The sequence below is a fragment of the Gorilla gorilla genome, chromosome 19, assembly GCF_029281585.2.
Source record: "Gorilla gorilla gorilla isolate KB3781 chromosome 19, NHGRI_mGorGor1-v2.1_pri, whole genome shotgun sequence".
Taxonomy (NCBI): Eukaryota; Metazoa; Chordata; class Mammalia; order Primates; family Hominidae; genus Gorilla; species Gorilla gorilla.
Window position 1 is genome coordinate 101,731,973 of NC_073243.2, and position 27,503 is coordinate 101,759,475.

Genomic DNA, 27,503 nt, shown 5'->3' on the forward strand with positions numbered 1-27,503 from the left:
CCTGCCACACTATCAGTAGTTTTGTTTTAATGAACACCTTCATACAGCCCTGCTGATGAGGACCCAACACACTCCAGGACTTGCACAGGTACACACGGTGATATCCCAACTCCCTATGCATAACTGCCCATCAACCTTGGCTCACCTGTACCCAGAAGGTTGCTTTCTGCTCCCCAGAAGAAGTGGTGTACCACTTTACACTCCCACCAGCAGTATATGAAAATTCCAACTGCTCTACCTCCTTACAAACACTTGGTATGGTCAGTCATTCTATTACCATTTTAGCCACCCTAATAGGTATGTAATGATATCTCACAGTAGTTTTAATTAACAATTTTATTGAGATATATGTCATAAAGTTCACCAATTTAAAGACTTCAATTCAATTGTTTTAAGTATATTTACAGTTACGCAACCATCACCATAATCTTTTAGAACATTATCATCATCCCAAAAGGAAACCCTGTAACTATTAGTGGATACTTCCTATTCCATCTGCTCTCCCCAGTTCCAGACAACCACTAATTTCTCTATATATAGATTTGCCTATTCTGGACATTTCACACAAATAGGATCATAGAAAATATGTTCTTCTGTGACTGGCTTATTTCACTTATCCTAATGTTTATGAGATTTATCCAAGTTGTACCATGCATCAGTACTTAATTCCTTTGAACTGCTGGGTAATATTCTATTTTACAAATAGATCACATTTATCCACTCATCAGTTGATGGACACTGGGTTGTTTCTATTTGGCTATTATAAATAATACTGCTAACTCATATACAGGTTTTTGTGTGAATATATTTTTTGAATTCTCTTGGGTATATGAAATTTCTGGGTCATATGGTTACTCAGCTTATCTTTTTGAGGAATTACCAAAATCAGTCACACTATCTTACATTCCTCCTGGTAACAAATAAGGTTCCAATTTTTCTACAATGCTCACCAACACTTACCTGTTCTTTCTGATTATAGCCATCCTAGCAGGTGTGAAGTGGTGTCTCATTATGGTTTTGACTAATGATGCTTAGCATCTCTTCATATGCTTAATAGCCATGTACATGTATTTTTTAGTGAAGTGTCTATACAAATCTTCGGACCATTTTAAAAACTGAGTTATTGTTTTCTTATTACTGAGTTCTGAGAGTTTTTTATATACTCCAAGCCCCTTATAAGATACATCTTCTGTATCCTATCTTCATTCTGTTAAGTGTCTTTCTAATTTTGAAAGAAATTCTGAATTTTGATGCCATCTGATTTATCCACTTCTTTTATGGATCATGCTTTTGGAGTCATACCTAAGAGATCTTGGTCTAACCCAAGATTCCGAAGAATTTCTCCTATATTTTCCCCTAGAAGTTTCATAGTTTTAGGTTTTTCATTGAGGTCTAACAGCCCTTTGAGTTAATTTTGGTATATGGTACAAGCTACAGCTCAAAGTTCTTTTTTTTTTCCTATAGCTATTCAACTATTCCAGTGCCATTTGTTGAAAAACGATATCCTTTATATTTTATGCAATTGCTTTTGCACTTCTGTCCAAAAATCAACTGTCCATGTTATGTGTGGATCTATTTCTGGACTCTATCCTACACTATCAGACCAATGGATTTTAATTTAACAGTTAATTTAATTTTTTAAGGTGACTGCCATGTTTTCAGATACATTAAGAAACTACCACTTGTCAAGTTTTGACATAGTATCAAAGAACATACAAACATCTGAAAATATTCATCCCTTTTCAAGCTATAAATCTGTGTGATGCTGAATTTTTATATACACTAACCAAAACACTTAACAAAGTGACTGCAAAGGGAGAGATGAGAATCCAATTGTCTTATAATAATCCAGATAACGTTATTTTTATTAACATATATTGAGTTTATTGTTACTTTTAAATATTCTAAATAATTTGTATTCATTCTTCATTTCTAATATGGTAAATATCTATCTTTACATATAAAACCCACATAAACAAAAGTCCTTTGGGTCCTCAATTTTAAGAATGTAAAGGGGTCTTGGGACAAAGCTTTGAAAACCACTACTCTAGCTACATCAATGCTCTTCAAACTGTTCCATTCAATAGAAATGCCTCTTGGCACTTTTCAAGGACTTGGAATGAAGAAATGAAACATGCAGAAAACATTGTTGCACAGGTCCTAGATACGTAGTAGACATGTACCCAATATTTGGTAAATGGGGAAGTAATCAAAAAAGACATGGAATCTCCAATATTCTATTTCAAAAGTGTTATAACAGAACTGCACCCTAAACAGGGTAAATTTGTGTGTAAATTATACTTTATTAACCTGATTCCATCTTTACAGAATACATTAAGAGGTGACAGAAGGGAAGAAGAGACACAGTAAAGTAAAAAGGGTATTATAGCCAGGCACAGGGGCTCACACCTGTAATCCCAGCACTTTGGGAGGCCGAGGTGGGCGGATCAACTGAGGTCAGGAGTTCAAGACCAGCCTGACCAACATGGAGAAACCCCATCTCTACTAAAAATACAAAATTAGCCAGGTGTGGTGGTGCATGCCTGTAATCCCAGCTACTCGGGAGGCTGAGGCAGGAGAATCCCTTGAATCCAGGAGGCGGAGGTTGCCATGAGCCGAGATCGCGCCATTGCACTGAAGCCTGGGCAACAAGAGCTAAACTCCGTCCCAAAAAAAAAAAAGATATTATAATGAAGTTAAGTTATAAAAACTAAGTGTACAGGGAATGCTTCAGTCTTCCAAGCCTTCAAGAATTCATGTCTATCATGGGCTGAATTGCATTGCCCCTCCCCCCGTAATTCACGTGTTGAAGCCCTAACCTGCATGTATACATAATGTAACTATATTTGGAGACAGGATCTTTAAAGAGGTAATTAAGTTAAAATGAGGTCCTTAAAGTAGGCCCTAATCCAATATGACTAGCGTCTTTAAAAAAAGAAGAGATTAGGACATAGAGGGACAACTACATGAAGACATACAGAGAGAAGACTACATGAAGACACAGAAGACAATCATCTACAAGCCAAGGAGAGAGACCTCAGAAGAAACCAGGCCTACCAACACCTTCATCTCAAACTTCTAGCCTCCAGAGTTGAGAAAACAAATTTCTCTTAAGCATCCAATCTGTAGTACTTTGTTACAGCAGCCCCTGCAAACTAAAACAATGTCTAAAACTGAACTACTTATCTCTTTCCATTCCCATTTGAAATAATATAAAAATCAATCATTTTTAACTCCTCCTCCTTATATTACCTCTTCAATTACTATGTTCTATTAATTCTACCTTGGTCTATTTCTTCTTTTCCATTCTTTCCATTCCCTCTACCTTAATGTAACTCCCATATCTCATCTAGCCTACTGCAACAGCATTCTAAAATATAGTCTGAATTATTAGGTTTTCCCTTGGGGGGTTCTTACTTCCTATTCACTTTTCAAGAACTCTTTCTGTTCTACCTGTATTATACTAAAAATAAGTGATCTTCATAGTCTTACAGGACAGAAGTAAAACCCACTAAAGTAAGCCTGGCCTGGAAGAAATGGGAAGTAGGCATCTGGAAGAGGATAGCCCAGCAATAATCACTCACAGGGCTTCAGTCTAAAAAGTATTCTAATTGAGCAATATAGCAGATCTCTTTTGCACTGTCTTACCAGCTCAAGAATGGACACAGCCAGTCATGATTCTTATTCTTCCATTACCTTTCCCACCACCACCCAGCTACCTGGATCAAAAGGATAAGCAACTGACCCAAGATGAGCCAGTGAGATTGTAGCTTCCAGAAATTTGAATTTAAGACAAACAAAAACTTGTCTTAACCAGGAAAGAGATAGACTCAGTAACCCTGGGGGATTGGTTTCAGGAACTCCACAGGTGCCAAAATCCACAGATGCTCAAGTCCCTTATGTAAAACAGCATAGTATTTCCAAGTAACCTATGCACATCCTTCCATATACAGGAGTCCCCTGAACAAGAGTTAGGGGCACCGACCTCCCGCACAATCAAAAATCCACATACAGCTGGGCGCGGTGGCTCACGCCTATAATCCCAGCACTTTGGGAGGCTGAGGCAGACGGATCACCTGAGGTCAGGAGTTCAAGCCAATATGATGAAACCCCATCTCTATGAAAAATACAAAATTAGCCAGGCATGGTGGTGCATGCCTGTAATCCCAGCTACTCGGGAGGCTGAGGCAGGAGAATCGCTTGAACCTGGGAGGCGGAGGTTGCAATGAGCTGAGATGGTGCCACTGTACTCTAGCCTGGGCAAAAAGAGCAAAACTCTGTCTCAAAAAAAAAAAAACACACACATACAACTTTTGACTCCTGAAAAACTACTAATGGAAAACTACTAATGGCCTACTGGTGACCAGAAGCCTTCCCATAACATAATACAACATAAACAGTAGATTAATACATATATTGTACTACTTTTTTTTTGAGACAGAGTCTTGCTCTGTTGCCCAGGCTGAAGTGCAGTGGCGCAATCTTGGCTGAATGCAAGCTCTGCCTCCCACGTTCACGCCATTCTCCTGTCTCAGCCTCCCAAGGAGCTGGGATTACAGGCACCCGCCACCACATCCAGCTAATTTTTTCTATTTTTAGTAGAGACAGGGTTTCGCCATGTTGTCCAGGCTGGTCTCAAACTCCTGACCTCAGGTGATCTGCCTGCCACCGCCTCCGAAAGTGCTGGGATTACAGGCGTGAGCCACCGCACCCAGCCTTTGTATTACATTATACTAGGTATTATGAGTACTCAGGAGATTATTTAAAGTACAGATCTGTGAACACCACAGTTTGAACTGCATGGGTCCACTTATACACGGATTTTTTTCTTCAATAAATATATTGGAAAATTTTTTGGAAATTCACAACAATTTAAAAAAAGATGAACCGTGTAGCCTAGAAGGAGCAAAAAAAATAAAATTATGCCATGAATCCATAAACTGTATTATATGTATCGCATACTGTATTATATGCTGCATTCTTACAATATGTATTGTAATATTATATACTGTATTCTATATTATATATTTTATTCTTACAATAAAGCTAGAGGAAAAAAAGAAAATCAGAAGGAAATTACATTTACAGCACTGTACCATATTTATTGATACCTGTCTGTTTACAAGATAAATCATTCCGAAATGGCCAGCAACCACAGCTACAAACCTCAATCTATGGCACATATGAAGCAATTCGACTTTTTCTTCATAATGTCATGCCTTTTTTCAGCTTCCTGGAGCACTTCCAGCATCACTTAGTGGCACCTCATATGGATCCCATCATGTTATTCAAAGTTTAGGGTACTGCACTAAATGCAATGAAAAATACAAGAGAATCCACAGAGATACTTTTTACCATATACAATTTACTGGAGAGAGGAGCTCCAACAACAGCAACACTTGAGCTCACAACAACAGCAACAGAAGGTGGCCACAAAATTATTATAGTAGCACAGTATGCACTACGGTTAATTTCATGCAGTTATGATTTAATATTGTATCTTTAAGTTTCTTTACATCTCTCAACTGTGAATGGTGCCATGTACAGTCTCCATTACATGTTTGTGTAAGTTTTGATAAACTTTAACATTTCATGACAGATTTGTATATATTTTATGATAGTGAGTAAAAGACTAGTATCTACATATATTTTATGCATTAATGACATAACTTTTTAACTGTCTCACTATTTCTAGACTACACAGTTCATCTGCAAGTTTTTTCAAATTGTTGCAAATCTCCAAAATTTTTTCCAATATATTTATTGAAGAAAAAAATCCATGTGTAAGTGGACCCATGTAGTTCAAACCCATGTTGTTCAAGAGTCAACTGTACTTTAAATTATCTCTAGATTACTTAGAATAATTATAACATAAATGTTATGTAGTCATCATACTGTATTGTTTGAGGAATAATGACAAGAAAAAAAGGCTGTACATGTTCAGTACAGAGGTAATCATCTATTTTTTTCCAAGTATTTTCCATCTGACATTGGATGAATCCACAGATGCAAAACCCACAAATACAGAAAGCTGGCTGCATATCAAGACAATCTATGTCTCACGTCAGCTCAAAACCCTCCCATAGCTCCCTATCTCACTATAAAAGTCAATGAAGTCCTACATGCTCTCTCCCCATTGGCTCCATATCTTTCTGACCTCATATTATACTTACTCTTCTCCAACTCTTTTACTCCATTACAGCTACACTGCTCTCCTGGTTATTTATTGAACACTCTAGGCATGCTCCCATCTTAGACACTTCACATAGGCTATGTTCCCTCTGCCTGGAATGCTCTGCCCAGAGTATCTGCATGGCTAACTCCTTCTCCTTTGCTCCTTCTCAGTGAGGCCTTCCTTTACTGCTATATTTAAAACTGCAACCCCTAGTGAGCCAAGATCGCGCCACTGCACTCCAGCCTGGGTGACAGAGCAAGACTCCGTCTCAAAAAAAAAAAAAAAAAAGCAACCCATGCCCTCATATCCTGGCACTTCTTATTCCCTCCCAATTCACTGTTCTCCACAGCGTTTATAACCTTCTAGTTATGCCATATAATTTACTACGTTTATTTTGTCTTAAGCTAATAACTATAATGTAAGCTCTATGAAAGAAAGGATTTTCTCTATATTGTTCCTTGCCTAGCCCAAAAGCATAAAATAGTGCCTGGTTCATAACAGGTCCTCAATAAACATTTAACGAATAAATGCATGTACACTTGGTCACAAGCATGCCAAAACAGTGAAAGGTAATGCGTGGTAAGAAACATGCAGCAGACATCTCTGGAAACAAAGAAGACCGTGTGGTTCTAGAAAGAAAGGAACTAGCTGTCTGATTCTGACAACTTTCTATCCTTTTAACTCATTTCTTCCAAATTTAAGTTACCTCAAATTTTTGCCATAGTGATATAGAACATGATCAACCATAATACTCTTTAGCTTCACACTTTTCGAATGAATATGTTCCATAAAGCATAAAGAACAGCTGCTTTGGTATTCTGTAATAAAATTACTAAGACTTTGTATTATGTTGTGCTAATACAAGCAGTAATTAGCAAAATGGAAAAGAAAAAAAAAACCTCAGCTTTATATCACTGAGCCGAAATGTGGGCATTCTATGACAAAATGTTTAATATTATCTTTGAGAACTGCACATCAACACTTGCAACATCTATTCCAATATTGTACTGCTTTTCCTTTAAAAAAAAGAAAAAAGTATATCCTTGACCAAAGGATAGACTTTTCTCTGAAACTGAGAAATCTCAGTGCATCACAGGATCAGACTCCTAACCCATAAAATGAGGAGGGCAAATGTCTAAGGTCTCCTATAGCTCTGAAGTTTAAAAATGTGAGGATGGATAGCAGTTGACATAACACATCTGCACTCATACAAATAATATATACACAGTAAGAATGATTTATCCATCCCTGTATTATGAGAATGGATTATAAACCTGTTGATTTTACAAAAATTAATTTAATACTGAAGAAACTTTAGAGATCTTTAAAATCTAGCAAACAATTAGTATGAAACAGCCATGTCGGAACTGAGTATTACTACAAATGCATAACATTCCGAGCATCAGACTATCATATATGGTACCATCAGAGGCAAGCAATGTGCTATTTTTAAAAGGAAGGGAAGACTTACTATATGCACGGTTGATGTTTTTGTAACATTCTTAATCTCTTTGCTCAGAATATTAAAATATATTTTTAAAGGACAAAGAACCGGCCAGGAATGGTAGCTCACGCTCGTAATCCCAGCATTTTGGGAGGTTGAGGCGGACACATCACCTGAGGTCAGGAGTTTGAGACCAGTCTGGCCAACATGGCGAAATCCCATCTCTACTAAAAATACAAAAATTAGCAGAGCGAGGTGGCGCGCTCCTGTAATCCCAGCTACTCAGGAGGCTGAGACAGGAGAATCGCTTGAACCCAGGAGGTGGAGGTTGCAGTGAGCAGAGATCATGCCACTGCACTTCAGCCTGGGTAACAGGGCAAGACTCCATCTCGGAAAATAAAATAAAATAAAATAAATAAAAAACAGAACCACAACAGTATTAGTGTTTTCAAAAGTAGGTGATACTGATTTTTTTTAAATTTAGTTTTATGTTTGGCCATACTTTGAATATCTCCTACCAAAAAATTTCTAATCAGATTTTAAAAACCTAAGTCGCATTTTTTAAAGAAATAACCTATAATAACTGATTTCACAAATAGAACATTTTTTATTAGTTTTTTGGCATCTTTGCTATATCATTTTTAATCCTCTATAACCCTCCCTTTTCCTTTAAGTGTTATTTCAACTTAAATTTAATTGTAAAAAAGTCAGAAGACTTCCAAACTGGAATTTTGCAAAAGCAGGAATGAGAATACAGCACTAAAATTCACTTGCATTTCATGACTAATAATTTCATAAAACAAAATAAAGCAAAATAAAGTTTCCACCAAATTATATAAATGATTCATCCTATAGAGGGAGTGACAAAAATAAATTTCAACATTGGACTTGTAGTATACACTCATAAATAAATATCTAATTTAAGTGCGAGTCTGAGACATGAGCTTGAATCTTGCCTCTGCCATTTACTACCTGTATTATCTTGGACAAGTTACTTAATCATACTAACCATCAGTTTCCTCATCTGTAAAATGAAAATGCCGACTACCTAACGATGTGAGAGAATTAAATGAAATGTATATAAAGTGTTTAGTAAAGCACATACTACACGTTGAGTCTTCAGCACATGTTATTTTAACAGGGAACAGTGTTCAATAAATAAATGTTATGTATACCTTATCCTGATTATAATTTTACAAGAGAAAAAATATATTTAAGCACTAGAAGTACAGTGAAAATATTTCATGATTCCATACGTGCTTCGAGCGCAATTCCTGAATTACCACAGATTACTGTCACACCATAAAAGTATGCAAGTAGCAATGCCCAGGCCAAAAGAATGAGAATTGAATGTAATACGTCCGTACCTATCCTGTGATAAATACATGCCTTACTAGATTTACTCATTAAAACCTGAATCTAAAAGGATGTGAAACCTACGTAGATGGAAATTTACACGCAAGGACCACCTGTCAAAAAGAAATAGTTCCCAACCTTCAGCAGTTTCGCTTTACTATTTTTTCCAAAGGCGTCTCCAGTGGCGATTAGCTACACTCAGTGTATATAATAAACACACTGTGGCATAATGAAACGGAAATTACTTGCAATCAGAATGCCTAGGTTCAAATCTGTCTCTTACTACCTGTGTAAAGCTTCGACAAGCTATTAAAATAACGAAGCCTACATTTCCACATCTATAAAAGATAATACCTACCTATTCCACAGGCTTTTTACGAAGATGGAACGCGAATGTACATCAAGTGCCACATGTTATAGTTGAGGTTTTTATTAAAGGCAAGACTTCTTTAAAAAACATAAGTCGTTATCAACTCATTACATAGATAATATCAAACTTTTTTCACTCACTATTGCACTCCATGACGGCGTTTGATAATTCATTTTCGTTTAAAATCGCCAAAATCGCAACCCATAAGGTTGAAAGACGCTTATACCCCCATAAATATACCTAAAGTAGAAAAGCATTTGCACGATAACCGGAACATCAAAAAAGGCAAAATTTAGTAATTTCCTCTATAAACTCACCACTCATTTAAAAACACAGCTGGTTAAAAATAATCTACTACCTTCAGTGGGTAAGAAAATGCGTTTGAAGAGACATAAGGTGTGGACGTTTATATCTTAAGTATTCATTTTACAAGGGTCAGTTTGTTCAATGTAACCGTATCCAAAACGCAAGCAATCGCAAAACAAAACAAACAGAACCCTGCTTATAGGTGTCAAGGATTTAAAACCAAATGGATCGCAACAAAAGAGCCTCCCCGTTTAGTAAACAGATTCTCGAGCTGCAGGCAAGCCGAGGACCAGGCTTTTCAATAGGGGTCAGCTCACTCCACTCGGCCGTCACCTGGCGGGGTATTTTTCGCGAAGTTTCAAAGTCAACAAAGAAGTTCTGTCGCGAGGGGGTAGGGCCTGGCGAGCAATAGGCAGAAGGACGTAAAGAAAGACAAAACCCAGTGGGGGAAGGGTGCGGAAAACGCCCCCGGACGGCAGCGACAGCGGCCCCCTTTTCTGGGCCAGCGCGCGACGGCGGGGACAAGGGAGGCCACGCCGGCCTGGAGCAGCCCCGAGGCCCCGACCCCGGCCGCGGCCCCGGCCCCTGCCCGGCAGGGTCCCCGCCCCCCTCGGCGGCGCGGGCGGGAAACGGCGGGGGGCGCGCAGAGGGTCACCTTCCGCTCCCCGGCCTAGAGGCCCAGCGGGTGGACAAACGGCCCAGGCGCCCGCCGCGCCGCGATCCAGCGGCCCACCTCGAGCGCCGCGGACCTGGCCGGGGCACGAACCCGGGCGCCGACGCAAGGGCTCGGGCGCCGCGCGTCGCCGACTTACCTTCCTCCGCGGTGTCCATCTTGTCTGGGGGGGCGGCGGTGACGCAGCCACGAGGCTCCCGCGGCCGGGCGGGGAAAGAGTGAGGGGAGAGGAGGAGGGAGCCGGGCCCGGGCAGGTGCGTACGCTCAGGTGCGAGAGAGGAAGCGAGAGGAAGGAGAGGGGAGAGGGAGAGGGAGAGAGGCTGACAGAAAGCGAGCGACACGGGAGGGGGAGGGGCGGGAACACCTAGGGGCGAGGCCTGGGCGGGGCGCCGAGGCGGAAGGGGCGGGGGCTCCCCAGCCACAGGCGCTGTCACTTCCGGCGGCCGTGGCGTGCACTGTCGGTCGGCGGCTAAGGAGGGGAGGCACCTTCATCTGGGGCGCGGCGAATCCTCGCGTGCGCCAGGCCGCCTGGGGTAGTCGCCGAGACTGCGCCGGACAGCGGGGCCGAAACCTAATCAGGAGCTGAGCTTTGATGGCGGCTTCTGGAGGGACAAAGAAGGCGCAGAGCGGTGGGAGGAGGCTGCGAGAACCTAGCTCCCGCCCCAGCCGACATGCGAGACAAAGGCCCCAGCGCGGGGCTCTTCGGAAGGCCGGGAGGTTCCTGTGACAATGCGAGTCTGCGCCCCACGCTCCCGCACCGTGATGCCGAGGCCAAATGGCTAGAGTGGGCCCAGGCATCAGCATTTCTGTTTGGCACCCGGGCAGTTGTGGTGCACGTTTTGAGGAACTACTAAAGCCTGCCTGTGATGAAAAAGGCAAAAGCTGACTTCACCAAAATTACTCCCAGGGAGACTTCTGCATTTGGCTGGAAGGACTATTTGAGTAAACCGCTGAGGCTGGTGGTTGAAACATAATCCTCCTCTAAGGCAGATCGGTTCCGATACCCTGAGTTAGGGACGCTTGCCTGGGCAGAGCTAAGGGGAGAATGATCAAAAGCCAAGCTCTGTCCGCGTCAGCACGTCGCCCTCCCTCACTGTAATCCTTGACTGTTTCTCTAAATGAAGAATTATTTAGAGAATATAAATTAGAAGGGCCGCCACGTCAGAATTGCCTGAGTGGGAGCAGTCTTTCCAGCCTCGAAAAATGTTTAAACAATATGCAGATGACCTAGCACAAATAATGCTAGCAACCGCTGTTATATGTGAGTGGTGGAATTGGGAGGGCCCCTCCCCCAATCTTCATCAAACAGAGTAAGGTTTAGAATAAAAATAATGAAATACAGTCTTTCAAAAAGAGCAGCGCTTGACTAATGTTACTGATGTCACTCATGTTACTCAAGGGAGGAAAGAACTCAAACTCTACATAATAATACCCACTGATTTCAAGGGCTGGCACGGAGAGTTAAGCAGACAGCCATTCTTTAAATTTGTTTTTTTGTTGTTTGCTTATGATTTTTTTCTTTCTTTTTTTTTTTTTTTTTTTTGAGAAGGGGTCTCGCACTGTCACCCAGGCAGGAATGCAGTGGCGCGATAATGGCTCACTGCAATCTCACTATGTTGACCAGTATGATTTTCAACTCCTGTCTTTAAGCGATCCTCACGCTTCGGCCTCCCAAAGTGCTGGGGTTACAGACATGTGCCACTATGCCCTGCCTAAATATGTTTATATATACTACCGGCAAAGAAACAATTTGAAGACGCTCTTTCCCCAGCCCCTCTCCTTCTGATCCAACTCCAAGAGCTCATCCTCCCTGTAAGACCTGTAGCAGGGCACGTATTGCCCTGCTGATACTAGGGGCAAAGACCGGGCCGATCAGATGTTATATGGCATAAGCGCGAAGGATTCTGAAAGAAAGACTGAGACTTGCTGGAGGAAGTACTAGTAGTGCCAAGGGCAGGTATGTGACCCTCGGAGCTGCAGAGCCAGGTTAGGATGAAGGGAATGTGTGTGTATGGGGGGGCGTGGAGGAAGCCTTCCTTTTGTCTTTAGGTGCCTTCCCTTGTGATGTTCAAAGGAAAGTTAACCTGTTAACCAGTTTTCCCTTCTGCATAGTAATTCCGTCTGGAATTGCCCTAACCTTTTCGCATTCAGACTTTAGGCGTTAAATATAAGAGTAATAAACCAACATTTGTTGAGTCCCCACTGTGAGTCAGGCACGAGTTCTCACAACAGCCCTTTCAATACATGAATCAGTCACACCTCTCTTGGTTGCCATTGACAGGAACTCAACTGTTAGGCAGAAGGGAGGAATGTACTGTTGATATGGACAGACTCCAAGAAGGGGAGGGACTGCTGGGACTACTGGAATGAGAATGCCTCTGCCCCCATGGCTCAGCTCTGCCACTCTCTCTGCACATTGGCTTCATGCTGTTAGACCAGCTTCCTCCATATGTCTGGAAACAAGGCCACTGACAGCTCCCAACATTTCATCTTCTGCCTCATCATCAGACAGGCGAGGTAAGGATGATGATCTCTAGTCCCAAGGTAAAAATTCTCAGGGAAGGCTAGTTCATTGGTCCAGCTAGTTGCCTGTCCGTGAATCAAATCATTGTGCAAAAGATCTAGGATCTTTAAGAACATGGACATTGTCATGTTCTTGTAACTGCCATTTCAGGTAAGAACAATGGACACTACCTTGTGGAAGTAGAGAAAGACCGTTTCCCACAAGAAGGGGGAGGACCAAACAATAGATATCCATTACAATTAGAATTCTCATTGTCCAATCAAGAAAAATACTTTTTTTTTTTTTTGAAACATTGTTACCGAGGCTGGAGTGCAGTGGCATGATCTTGGCTCATTGCAACAGTCCACCACTCTGGCTTAAGTGATCCTCCCACCTCAGCTTCCTGAGTATCAAGTAGCTGGGACTACAGGCATATGACGTCCAGCTAATTTTTGTGGTTTGTTTTTTTGTTTGTTTGTTTTTGGTATAGATGGGGTTTCACCATGTTGCCCAGGCTGGTCTCGAACTCCTGGGCTCAAGCAATCCGCCCACCATGGCCGCCCAAAGTGCTGGGATTGCAGGTGTGAGCCACTGTGCCTGGCCAAGAAAGATACTTTATTAAAGACATAGTATACCCATGATTCCAGCCTCGTGTGTGTGTGTGTGTGTGTGTGTGTGTGTGTGTATGTGTGTGTGTTTACTGTGCTGCGAGAATGCTATAGCAATGCTGGCTTTCCATACCCCAATAAGCAATGAGTAAGAGGGGAAGTGTAGGGGGACACAGTGTAACTGTAACAAACTAACAATGACAACTAACCAAACTCCTTATTATGTCCAATGAACATCCATAACAATCCTGTGAAGTAAATATTACACAGTTGTTTTTTTTTTTGAGACAGAGTCTTGCTGTGTTGGCCAGGCTGGAGTGCAGTGGCGTGATCTCAGCTCACTGCAACCTCTGCCTCCTGGGTTCTAGCAATTCTCTGCCTCAGCCTCCTGAGTAGCTGGGATTACAGGTGCCCACCACCATGCTTGGCTAATTTTTGTATTTTTAGTAGAGATGGGGTTTCACTATCTTGGCCAGGCTGGTCTTGAACTCCTAACCTCGTGATCCACCCGCCTCGGCCTCCCAAAGTGCTGGGATTACAGGCATGAGCCACTGCACCCAGTCCAATTTTTTAAAAAATATATTCTTGGGACAGTTGAAATTGAAAAATTGAAACTTATATAGATTCTGTGAACGGTCTTGTAGCGATGTTAACTTCTTGATTTGGAAGATCCTTGTTTGGGGAAATACCCACTATAGCATTTAGGGGTAATGTGGACTCAGGTCTGAAGCTTGTTCCCAAATGGTTCAGAAAGACTAATTGTGTGTGGGGTCAGGGCAGAGTTAACATTGGCGAATCTGGGTGAGGACAATGTGGAGACTGTCTTGCACTCTACTTGGAACTTTTCTGTGAGTGAAATCATTCTAAAATCATTTTTTAATTAAAATTACTAGGTACTGATAGAACTCTAAAGCAATAGTTATCAAATTTGAGGGTGTCTCTATCATTGGCACCTTTAACAATCTGATAAAATCTATGGATTTTGTTCCCAGAAAAAATTGGTTAAACACAAAACATTGCATGAAATTTCAGGGGGGTATATAGATGCCTTGAACTCCATGCATGAATCCTAGGTTAAAAGAACCTCTCATTTAAAGTACTGAGAAAAGTGGTGAAGTTCGCTTCCCTTTCTAAGACTATGGCAGACTGGGTTTTTTAGACCAACAATTGGAAATTCTATATAAAATATAGAAAACAGATTCCTAAAAGCACTGAACGCCTGACAAAAATAGTAAGGTAACTACCAGGCCAAAAATTTTTTTTTTTTTTTTTTTTGAGACAGAGTCTCCCTCACTCTGCTGCCAAGGCTGGAGTGGTGTGATCTCTGCTCACTGCAACTTCTGCCTTCTGGGTTCAAGCAATTCTCCCGCCTCAGCCTCCTGAGTGGCTGGGATTACAGGCATGTGCCACCACTCCTGACTAATCTTTGAATTTTTGTGGAGACAGGGTTTCACCATGTTGGCCAGGCTGGTCTCAAACTCCTGACCTCCAGTGATCCGTCTGCCTCAGCCTCCCAAAGTGCTGGATTACAGGCATGAGCCACCATGCCTGGCCCACCAGGCCAAAATCTAAGGACAAGAGAGAATACCAAAAAGTAAATGGAACATGAAGGCTGCTTTTGTTTTGCTGAACCAGGCAAACTTGAACTTCTATTTGACAGTTTCTAGCAGCAAAAAGGACGACTGTCAAAGCCCAGAGCCTGCCCAAGGGAAGGCATCTGTTAAGAGACCTTCCACCAGGAGCCTCGCCCAAGACCCACACAGCTGCTCTCTCAGGGGAATGGTGAACCAAATTAATCTGACTTCTCCTGGAGACTTTTAGGAAACTTATCTGAGCCTTATTTTTTAAAAGTTATAGAAAATTTATGCCCATGAATCAGCCCTGGCATAGACTGTACCCCAAATTCATACCCTAGTGATCCAATAATCTTAAGCAGTGAGTTTAGTTTGATGTAATCTTGGAGTGCTGGGACCCCCTAAGCACCTGGCAAAAGCAAACACAAATTCTCTGTGGAAGAATATACCTGTGTGCTACTCATTGTCCCTAAAAATTTATTTGTGGAGATTCTTTGACAGATAGATATGTGTGTGTGTGTGTGTGTGTGTGTGTGTGTGTGTGTGTGTGTGTGTGTGAGACAACACACACGTAGCACAAGAACTAACACACAACAGGTAGCAGAAACCATCCACAAAGACCTCAGGTATGGAAGTTAGCAAACACAGATTATAAAGCTACTACACTATGACTATTTAAAAAAGAGTAATGAAACAATTTTATTTTAAAATCTCAATTTTTAAACTGGAATTACATCTTTTGCCACCATTTAAACTTAAAATATAAAATTGTATTCATCAAGAAATGAGGATATGCAATGCATAATTTTTAGGTTACATGCAAGCAAAATCTTCAGAGAACCCTGCACTTTTCCATGGGCAAGGGCACGGCTGTCCTTAGGCATGTGAGAGTCTGCGGCCTGTGGCTTCCCAATGGCAGAGGCCTCATTTCATGTACTGATGTATCCCTAAGGCCAACACAGGGCTTGACACATAGTAGGGTGTCACTAAATTTTGGCTGAATGAGTAATGTATGATTTTCCAGGAGATACTTTATGTCACTGAAATAGCAACATGTGTGTGAATGCTTTTCTTAGGAAAAGACAAATTCATACCATAGCTGAAAAATCAATCCAGTAACAACCATACATTAGGGTTAGTGTGTCTATGCTCTTACATTGGGATTTCTTGGTTATAATGAATTCATTTTCAGTACTTCATGCAGATATGCTCAACAGTGATATACACCGAGTTAAATCAAATAATCAAAATAGAGCACCATGTATTTCTTATACAATATTCACATAAAAATTACTTACAATTTAACCCAGATTGTCACTAAAATGAAGGCCTTGAAGACCAGTTGTTCTTTTCTCCAAACTTTTGTTATAAACATTTTGAAATATTCAGAAAAGTTAAAGGATTCATATAATGAACACCTGCATGCCCAACCTAGATTCAACAATTGTTAATATTTAGCCTATTTATTTTAATGATATCATTCCTTTCTGTATCATTTGGAAATATATATATTATATATTTGATATTATATTTTTATATATATTATATATTTGATATATTTTATATATATTATATATTATGTATAATATATTATATATAATATATTTTATATTATATGTTATATATAATTATATATTTTATGTTATATATAATTATATATTATATATTATGTATGATTATATATAATTATTAAATATAATATATAATATATTATGTATAATTATATATAATTATTAAATATAATATATAATATATTATGTATAATTATATACAATTATATATAATATATATTATGTATAATTATATACAATTATTATATATAATATATATTATGTATAATTATATACAATTATTATATATAATATATAATATATTATGTATGATTATATATAATATATTATGTATAATTATATCTAATATATACTATATTAGATATAATATACATAATATATATTTAATATATTATGTATAATACACATAATATATGTTTAATATATTATGTATAATACACATAATATATGTTTAATATATTATGTATAATACACATAATATATGTTTAATATATTATGTATAATACACATAATATATGTTTAATATATTATTATAATACACATAATATATGTTTAATATATTATTATAATACACATAATATATGTTTAATATATTATGTATAATACACATAATATATGTTTAATATATTATGTATAATACACATAATATATGTTTAATATATTATGTATAATACACATAATATATGTTTAATATATTATGTATAATACACATAATATATGTTTAATATATATAATACGTAATATATGTTTATTATATATAATACGTAATATATGTTTATTATATATATAATACGTAATATATATTATATATATAATACGTAATATATATTATATATATAATACGTAATATATATTATATATATAATACGTAATATATATTATATATATAATACGTAATATATATTATATATATAATACGTAATATATATTATATATATAATACGTAATATATATTATATATATAATACGTAATATATATTATATATATAATACGTAATATATATTATATATAATACGTAATATATATTATATATATAATACGTAATATATATTATATATATAATACGTAATATATATTATATATATAATACGTAATATATATTATATATATAATACGTAATATATATTATATATATATACGTAATATATATTATATATATTATACGTAATATATATTATATATATTATACGTAATATATATTATATATATTATACGTAATATATATTATATATATTATACGTAATATATATTATACGTAATATATATTATATATATTATACGTAATATATATTATATATATTATACGTAATATATATTATATATATTATACGTAATATATATTATACGTAATATATATTATATATATTATACGTAATATATATTATACGTAATATATATTATATATATTATACGTAATATATATTATACGTAATATATATTATATATATTATACGTAATATATATTATACGTAATATATATTATATATATTATACGTAATATATATTATACGTAATATATATTATATATATTATACGTAATATATATTATACGTAATATATATTATATATATTATACGTAATATATATTATACGTAATATATATTATACGTAATATATATTATACGTAATATATATTATATATATTATACGTAATATATATTATATATATTATACGTAATATATATTATATATATTATACGTAATATATATTATATATATTATACGTAATATATATTATATATATTATACGTAATATATATTATATATATTATACGTAATATATATTATATATATTATACGTAATATATATTATATATATTATACGTAATATATATTATATATATTATACGTAATATATATTATATATATTATACGTAATATATATTATATATATTATACGTAATATATATTATATATATTATACGTAATATATATTATATATATTATACGTAATATATATTATATATATTATACGTAATATATATTATATATATTATACGTAATATATATTTATTATATATATTATACGTAATATATATTTATTATATATTATACGTAATATATATTTATTATATATATTATACGTAATATATATTTATTATATATATTATACGTAATATATATTTATTATATATATTATACGTAATATATACCATATATTATATATAATATATTATATATGTTATATGTTATATATAACATATTATATATTTCCAATGATACAGAAAGGAACTATATATATTATATATAATATACGTATATTATATATACAGTTCCAAAAATATGTATATACATATAGTTTTGTTTTGTTTTTAGACAGTTTCACTCTATCACCCAGGCTGGAGTGCAATGGTGCGATCTCAGCCCACTATCACCTCCGCCTCCTGGGCTCAAGTACTTCTGGTGCCTCAGCCTCCCAAGTAGCTGGGATTACAGATGTGCACCACCACACCCAGCTAATGTTTGTACTTTCAGTAGAGATGGGGTTTCACCATGTTAGCTAGGCTGATCTCAAACTCTTCAGGTCAAGTGATCCTCCTACCTTGGCCTCCCAAAGTGCTGGGATTACAGGCACAAGCCACCGAGCCTGGCCAAAGTATATATATTTGAACATCTTTGCCCCTAAATACTTTAGCATGTATCTCCTAAGGTTAGAATAATGTCCTTGAAAACGATTTCCACACCATAATAATATATAGACTCTAAAGTTTCTCTAATTTTCCCAAGCATGACCTTTATAATTTTGTTTGTTTAACAAGGGTCCAATCTGGTTTCCCTTATTGCCACTGGTTTGGTCTTGATAGTCCATCTCCTTTAGTCTAGAATAGTCCTAGTACTTTTTGTTTGCCAATGACAATGCCTTTTGGAAGACCATAGAACAATTGTTTCATGCAATGAATGTCCTTCATTATAGATTTATCTGACTGATTCCTCTTGGTGTCATTAGCTTGTTCCTTTAGCCCCTGTATTTCCTATAAACTAGCAGGTAGGCTTAGAGGCTTAATCTGATTCAAGTTAAACATGTTTTTGCAAGAATATTTGATAGATGATTATGCATTTTTCTTTTCTCTCTTTTTTTTTTTTTTTTTTTTTGAGATGGAGTCTCGCTCTGTTGCCTAGGCTGGAGTGCAGTGGTGTGATCTTGGCTCACTGCAACCTCCACCTCCCAGGTTCAGGCTATTCTCCTGCCTCACCCTCCCGAGCAGCTGGGATTATGGGCACACACTACCACACCCAGCTAATTTTTGTAATTTTGTATTTTTAGTATTTTAGTAGAGACAGGGGTTTCACCATGTTGGCCAGGCTGGTCTCGAACTCCAGACCTCAAGTGATCCGCCCACCTTGGCCTCCCAGAGTGCTGGGATTACAGGCATGAGCCACCTCGCCTGGCCGGTTATGTGTTTTTCATATTACAGTACATCTGGAGGCCAGAAAGTCAGGTTGTGCCATGATTCACATTCTGAGTTTGAGTACTTGGTTAAAGTGGTGGCTGCCAAGTCTCACCATTTATTGAGTATTCTATGGAGTAAGTCCTCAGATCCTTTCATTCTTATCTTAGTCATTAAGCAAGACAGCCAAATTTTAAAATTATTCTGAAATTTGAAAGTTCATGCTATTAAAAACATTCTTGTTATTTATAAAGATAAGTTTATTTTACAAAACCTTCTAAGCTCTTTATCACAAAATTCTCCCATAATTTTTCCAGTAAGATAAAACCTCCTTTTTATGTTTGTGTCAATCTCCAATTCTTTTTTTTTTCTTAGTGCAGTGGCATAATCTCGGCTCACTGCAACCTTTGCCTCCTGGGTTCAAGCAAAGACTGGAATGATGCAGCTTCAGGCCAAGGAATGCTGGCAGCCACCAGAAGCTGAAGGACACAAGGAATGGATTCTCAGAGCCTCGGCAGGAAATGTGGCCCTGCCAACACCTTGATTTCAGACTTCTCAACTCCAGTACTGGGAGGGAATAAACTTCTGTTGTTTTAAGCCTCCCAGTTTGTGATAATTTGCTACAGCAGCCACAGGAAGCAAATAAGGAGGGCCTATTTGGAGGAGGATGCAAACCCAGCAGTGGGTGACGAACTATTCATACTTACAGCTACCTTATTCATCACTAGTCTAGACTTAAGCATTGACTTCATCACTGAAAAGGCTGCAGCTGAGCCTAGAGTTTCAGGTTCCTGTGCTGCATATGGCTACAGTGATTCTTAGGTCAGCTCCCTAGGATGCAGTTGAGTCTCTCTCTAACTGCTGAGTCTCTTTAAATATACAGCTGGGGCTGGGTGCGGTGGCTCACACCTCTAATCCTAGCACTTTTGGAGGTTGAGGAGGGAGGATCACTGGAACCCAGGAGTTCAAGACCAGCGTTGCCAACATAGTGAAAACCATCCCTACTAAAAAAATACAAAAATTAGCCGGGCATGGTGGCGCACACCTGTAATCCCAGCTACTCGAGAGGCTGCGGTGGGAGAATCACTTGAACCTGAGAGGCAGAGGCTGCAGTGAGCCAACATCGTGCCACTACACTCCAGCCTGGGCAACAGAATGACACTCTGTCTCAAAACTACGTAAATAAATAAATAAAATCTACAGCGGGCCCTCCCTGTTCATGGGTTCTGCATCCATGGATTCAACCAACTGTGGATCAAGAATAGGTTCATCTGTACTAAACATGTATAGACTTTTCTTCTTGTCTGTATTCCCTAAATGAAATAGTATGACAAGCCAAGCATGGTGGCTCACACCTGTAATCACAGCACTTTGGGAGGCTGAGGCAGGAGGATTGCTTGAGCCCAGGAGTTTGAGACCAGCCTAAGCAACATAGACCCCAACTCTACCAAAAAATTTTTTTAGCCAGGCATGGTGGCATGTGCCTGTAGTCTTGGCTACTCAGGAGGCTGAAGTGGGAGGTTCACTTGAGCCCAGGAGGTCAAGGTTGTAGTGAGCTGTGATCGCGCCACAGCCCTCCAGCCGGGACGACAGAGTGAGACCCTGTCTCAAACAAACAAACATAGATATATAGTACGCCAACTTACATAACATTTACATTGTATTAGGCATTATAAGTAACCTAGACATGATTTAAAGGAGGATATGAATAGGTTACATGCAAATTCTATACCATTTTATATAAGGAACTTGATCACCCATGGATTTTGGGTGCAGGGTCTGGAAACCAATCCCCCACAGATATTGTGGAGAGATCATACATTTTCATCTGATATTTTGACTTCTAACCTGAAATTGTATATTTGCTCCAAAGTGAAACTCTTCCTAAGAGTTTTTATCTTAGACACATGGAATCCAAAGAACCTTGAGGAATTATCTGGCATATCTCACTCCATTATTCATGGAAACCATTGAGCTCTGACGCTGAATATCTCTTGTTAGCTTCTCGCGTGTCTTTATTGTTTTATGGACTGAATGTTTATGTCCCCCCAAAATTCATATGTTAAAATCCTAATCCCCAATGTGCTGGTACTAGGAGGTGAGGCCTTTGGGAGATAATTGGGTTTAGATGAGGTCGTGAAGACAAGGTCCCCATGATGGGATTAGTGAGTTTTCTTATAGGATTTAGGCCACTCGGTCTATGATATTCTGAAATAGCAGCCTGAACTGAAACAAGACAATTATCATCAAACATCATTTGAGTACTTATTCTGTATAATACGCTATGAAAGATCCCCAAAACAAGCAGATTAGGCAAGTCTAAGGCCTGATTTCTGTCCTCAAAGAAGGCGAAGGCTACAGTTAGATTAGGAACTACTGCCTAGCTTTACTGGGAGAGAATCATTTTTACAACATCAGCTGGAGAAGCCACATAATGATCACCATTATGACTGCTTAGATGTAACTTCGGGATCTAACTAGAATTTCTAGATCCCTTAGGCTTAAGTCTTCTATTTGACCACAAACGTTGAATGCATGTGCATGTTATGTTTGTCTGTTAAGTTCTCCTTCCTTCTTCTCCTGGCAATAATGTCTTCCTTTCTTTTAGAGAACTGCGCCTCCCTCACTCAAAACACAGAGTTCTAGGGGAAATTGGCCAGTCTAGGGAGGGCGGATAGCCGAGGCAGGACTACATGTACCCTCCCCTGGTACCCACAGGTGCTGTGTTTCTACTGCTGGCCCTTCCATCCACTTTTCTCCCCCACTCTGAGTCCAGGCTTCTGACATTTAGTTCATGGCTGCACCAACAGAGACTGACATTGATTCTAAAAATATTTTTAATTGAAATTGTAACCGGTTATTCAGAAGCTCTAAAATAATTACAGTATCTAGCATGGACGGAGCACTTGCTGAACGCAAGCACCATCCAACCAAGGAGGCCAGGGCAGAGGCGGAGAACACTCAGGTGCAGAGTTGCCCAGGCCTCACACCTCCTGAGTGGCTGCAGTTGAGAAATGGCCCCAGGGCCTATGTCACAAAAGCATGTGGGGCTCCTTGGAGATTTCTGAGTTCAGCCAGATATTTAACCTCACTTACCTCCCTTGCCTAGAGTTTCAAACTCCTGTGCTGCATGTGGTTACAATGGGTATCAGGTCAGCTCCCTAAGTCCCAGATGAGTAGCTCTCTAACAGATAAGTCTCTTTAAATATATAGTTGTGCCTCTATACTCATGGGTTCTGCATCCACGACTTCAACCAACTGTGGATCAAGGACTGGTTCATCTGTACTAAACATGTATAGACCTTTCTTCTTGTCTGTATTCTCCAAACAGAAAAGGGCATTGTTATGCCTTCCTTCCTCTGAGGCTTCATGTCCTGCTTCTCCTGGGGTAGCCCTCATAGCTGTGTCCCTACACTGCAAAGGGCCCCATCTCCTCATTGATAGATGGTAGGGACCTCTTTCTCGACCTGCCCAACTGCTGCATAGAGAGACAGAATATACAGACAGCAGCCAGCCCATAGATGACAGCAGAAGTGTGACCCACAATCTGCAGCAGCCAGTCCAAGAAGCCAAACCACAACGTCCACAGCAATCTGCCCAGAACGGTCAGGACATCATCAATAACCACTGGCTTCCCTACTTTTTCCTGCTGCTTCCAACTTAGGACCAGAGAAAGCCCAACATGCTCCCCTAACCAGTCGCATTGGATGCCTCGCTTCTGGTGAGCCACCTGAGGCTTCCCCAGGCCAGCAGCCTTCACTCAGGGCACACCTGGAGCCTCTCCTCCTCCACTATGAAGCTTTCCACTCCTCTGCCTGCCTTCAAGTCTCTGCCAAGCACTAGGAATGGCAGCCGCCTCCTTTTCTACAGCAAGCCCTGAATAGCCTTTGCTTGTTCTCATTGGGTGGTCTTTGTTTATCTCCACATCGTTTTTGTTTTAACCAGTCCTTAGGTCTTTCTTTTGGCATCCTGCCCACCCCTGCCTTCAGACAGCCTTCACCACTCTCTCTGAGGCCTGTGCGCCAGCCTCAAATCTGTGCAACTTTGGCAGGAATGGCCCTGCTTAGCGAGTCTCAGCCTTTCCCTGCAGTGACTTCTTTGTCTCCTCATCAGGCCACTCAATTCTATGGCAGGGGAGATCTCCAATCACTGCCGAGACACCCACAGAACCTGATTTTAGCCCCAGTGCTGGGGAAGTGGTTGCCATAGTGATGGATGCAGCAGGCAGACATAGGAAGGGCTCACTGCAGCCAGCCCACGCCAGGAGGGGCCAGGCCTTCTGTTTGGTCTGTGCTGCTCACTGCACCCCCAACCCCCAGCCCCCACCTCCAACAGCAAAATGGGGGCTGAGAGCAGGAATCATCCATGGCCATCACGCTGGGATCCTTGTCTTAGCACACCCACCCCTCCCCACCATGTTGGCTGTTAATGGTGTCACTTAGTTGTGCAGCTTAGACTGCGTTGCTTAGCAACGAAATAACAAACAGCGTAAATCGTGTCTCCATTGAATCTCTGTGAATGCCTCACTTAGATGACCGTGATTTCAGTGCTCTGTGCCAAGGTGGGGGTGGGGCAATCCGAACCTTTTTAAATGGAGGATTTACACATACAGAAAAATATGCACAAAGCGTAAGTGCTCATCTTAATAAACTGAAACCAACATCCAGATCAAGATATAGAACATTTCCAGGACCCACCAACTTCCCTCCTGCCCTTCCCAGCTAATATCCACTCCCCTGTGGACATGGATATGACCTTCATCACCATCTGTTTGGTTTGCCTGTATGTGAGCTTCACATGAATAGAATCCTATGGTAAGGACCTTTTGTGTCCAGCTTACTTCACTCATCACTGTGTTGATGAGATGCTCCCGTGTTGGGTGTGCAGTCGGAGGATGGGGGTGGTGCTGCTGAGCATGCTTTCCTCCACCCCCAGCAACAGGACTGGTCTCCTGGCTTTTCCACCTCACCTTCTGTACTGGTCAGAGTTCTCTTAGAGGGACAGAACTAATAGGAAATACATATATATATTTTATATATATATATATAAAGGGGAGTTTATTAAGTAATAACTTACACGATCACAAGGTCCCACAGTAGGCTGTCTGCAAGCTGAGGAACAAGGAGAGTCAGTCCGAGTCCCAAAACTGAAGAACTTGGAGTCTGATGTCTGAGGGCAGGAAGTGTCCAGCAGGGGAGAAAGATGCAGGCTGGGAGGCTAGGCCCATCTCCCCTCTTCACGTTTTTCTGCCTGCTTTATATTCGCTGGCGGCTGATTAGATGTTACCTACCCCATTAAAGGTGGGTCTACCTTTCCCAGTTCACTGACTCAAATGTTAATCTCCTTGGGCAACACCTTCACAGACACACCCAGGATCAATATTGCATCCTTCAATCCAATCAAGTTGACACTCAGTATTAACCATCACACCTTCCCGTTGAAACTCCTTGGATGGATGCCCATCTGAACCAAACCCAGCTCACCATGCCTCCTTGGATCCTGGCCCATCTCTGTAAGTGGATGGGGCGTCTGATCCAATGTTCCTCACCTCTCTCTGCCCCACCAGTCAGTGTGGCTGGGACGCTGCATCCCTTGTTCCTGAGCCTGCCTCATTAGGACATCCCAGAGCCCTGGCTGCCCACACAGCTCACTGCATCTCGATGTTAAGGCCTTAGAATTGTTTCCTTTAGAGCATGCCCCATTCCAGTTGGTTGATCCTCTTCCAATTTTTTAAACTGCTTACTTTTAAGCTTATAGAAAAGTTGGAATAATAGTACAAATTCCCATATACATTTCCCACATTCCCCAAATGTTAACATTCTGCCACATTTGCTTTACCCTTCTCTTTCTTTCTGTCCATACAGGTATAACTTGAATATATTACTTTTTCTAACCATTTAGGGGATTGTAGACATGATGCCTTGGTGTCCCTAAATACCTCAATGTATATTTCTTTTTTTTTTTTTGAGACAAAGTCTTGCTCTGTCACCCAGGCTGGAGTGCAGTGGTGTGATCTTGGCTCACTGCAGCCGCCGCCTCCCAGGTTCAAGCGATTCTTGTGCCTCAGCCTCCAGAGTAGCTGGGGTTATAGGCATGCGCCACCACACCCAGCTAATTTTTGCATTTTTAGTAGAGACGGGGTTTCACCATGTTGGCCAGGCTGGTCTCGAACTCCTGACCTCAGGTGATTCACCCGCCTTGGCCTTCCAAACTGTTGGGATTACAGGCGTGAGCCACCACGCCCAGCCCCAATGTATATTTCTTACACATACATACACACAGACACACACACACACAGACATTTTATTTATCTTAAAACTAGTCAAGTGCAGTGGTGAGAAGCAGGGAAAGAGTAGAAGGAGTTTGATCTGTAACTGTCTGGGAACAATCAATTGAGATAACTCACTACCTTTGGACCAGCTGACATTTTCTTACATAACCACAGTACATTTATGAGGATGAGGAAATTAATCTTGACATACCATTATTATATAATCTACAGACCTTACGTAAATGTTGTCAATTGTCTACCCATTTATTTGAAAGTTGAAGACTTTTTTTCAGAAATTATTTTTATTATAGTAAAATATGTGTAAGATTTACCATTTTAACCATTAAGAGTACCACTTATGGCATTGATTACATTCACAGTGCTATGCAGCCATCACAGTTATCCATCTCCCATTACCCCAAACGGAAACTCTGAACACATTAAACACGAAGTCCCCATTTCCCCTCCTCCAAGCTCCTGGTAACCCTCCATCTACTTTTTGTCTCTATAAATTTGACTATTCTTGGTACTTCATATAAGTGGAATCACACGATAATTTGTCATTTTGTGACTGGATTATTTCTCTTTTTTTCTACTTTTTGTTTTGTTTTGTTTTTCTTTTTGAGACAGAGTCTCACTTTGTCGCCCAGGCTGGAGTGCAGTGGTGTGATCTTGGCTCACTGCAACCTCCGTCTCCCGGGTTCAAGTGATTCTTGTGCCTCAGCCTCCCAAGTAGCTGAGATTACAGGTGCCCGCCACCAATCCTGGCTAATTTTTATATTTTTAGTAGAGACGGGGTTTCGCCATGTTGGCCAGGCTGGTCTAGAACTCCTGACCTCAGGCGATCCACCCGCCTCGGCCTATCAAAGTGCTGGGATTACAAGCATGAGCCACCATGCCCGGACTTTTTTTTTTTTTTTTGAGAAAGGGTCTCTCTTTGTCACCCAGGCTGGAGTGCAGAGGACTGATCACAGCTCACTGCAGCCTCCACCTCCCCTAAGTAGCTGGGACTGCAAGCTTGGGACACCACGCCCAGCTAATTTTTGCATAGGTGGGATTTCACCATGTTTCCCAAACTGGTCTGGAACTCCTGAGCTCAAGCAATCTGCCTGCTTCAGCCTCCGAAAGTGCTGTGATTACAGGCACGAGCCACCGCGCCTGGCGTGTCTGGATTATTTCATCGCACACAGTGTCCTCAAGGTTCATCTATGCCTTAGTACGATTCACTTCCTTTATAATTCAAACAAACAAACAAACAAACA

The 27,503-nt window shown here is 39.7% G+C and overlaps 1 protein-coding gene and 1 long non-coding RNA gene across 3 annotated transcripts in view; one reads left to right on the forward strand and one right to left on the reverse strand.

The window, feature by feature from the left end:
• The window catches only part of MARCHF6 (membrane associated ring-CH-type finger 6), an 82,923-nt gene extending 72,226 nt beyond the window's left edge, over window positions 1–10,697 (reverse strand). Inside the window, exon 1 of one of the 2 annotated variants that reach the window (XR_010131807.1) lies at window positions 10,464–10,597. Coding sequence is in view for 1 of the 2 variants with exons in the window: in XM_004059033.5 (XP_004059081.1) it covers window positions 10,464–10,482 (19 nt within the window). In the remaining variant the exon portion in view is untranslated. Of the gene's footprint in view, window positions 1–10,463 lie in introns of both variants that reach the window. The other variant, XM_004059033.5, reaches the window with a different exon arrangement.
• Window positions 10,446–22,226, forward strand: LOC115931215 (uncharacterized). Its single transcript, XR_008673269.2, has 3 exons — window positions 10,446–10,578; window positions 12,606–12,841; window positions 20,346–22,226. It is a non-coding gene; the product is annotated as an uncharacterized lncRNA (long non-coding RNA).
• Window positions 22,227–27,503: the final 5,277 nt, after the last annotated feature.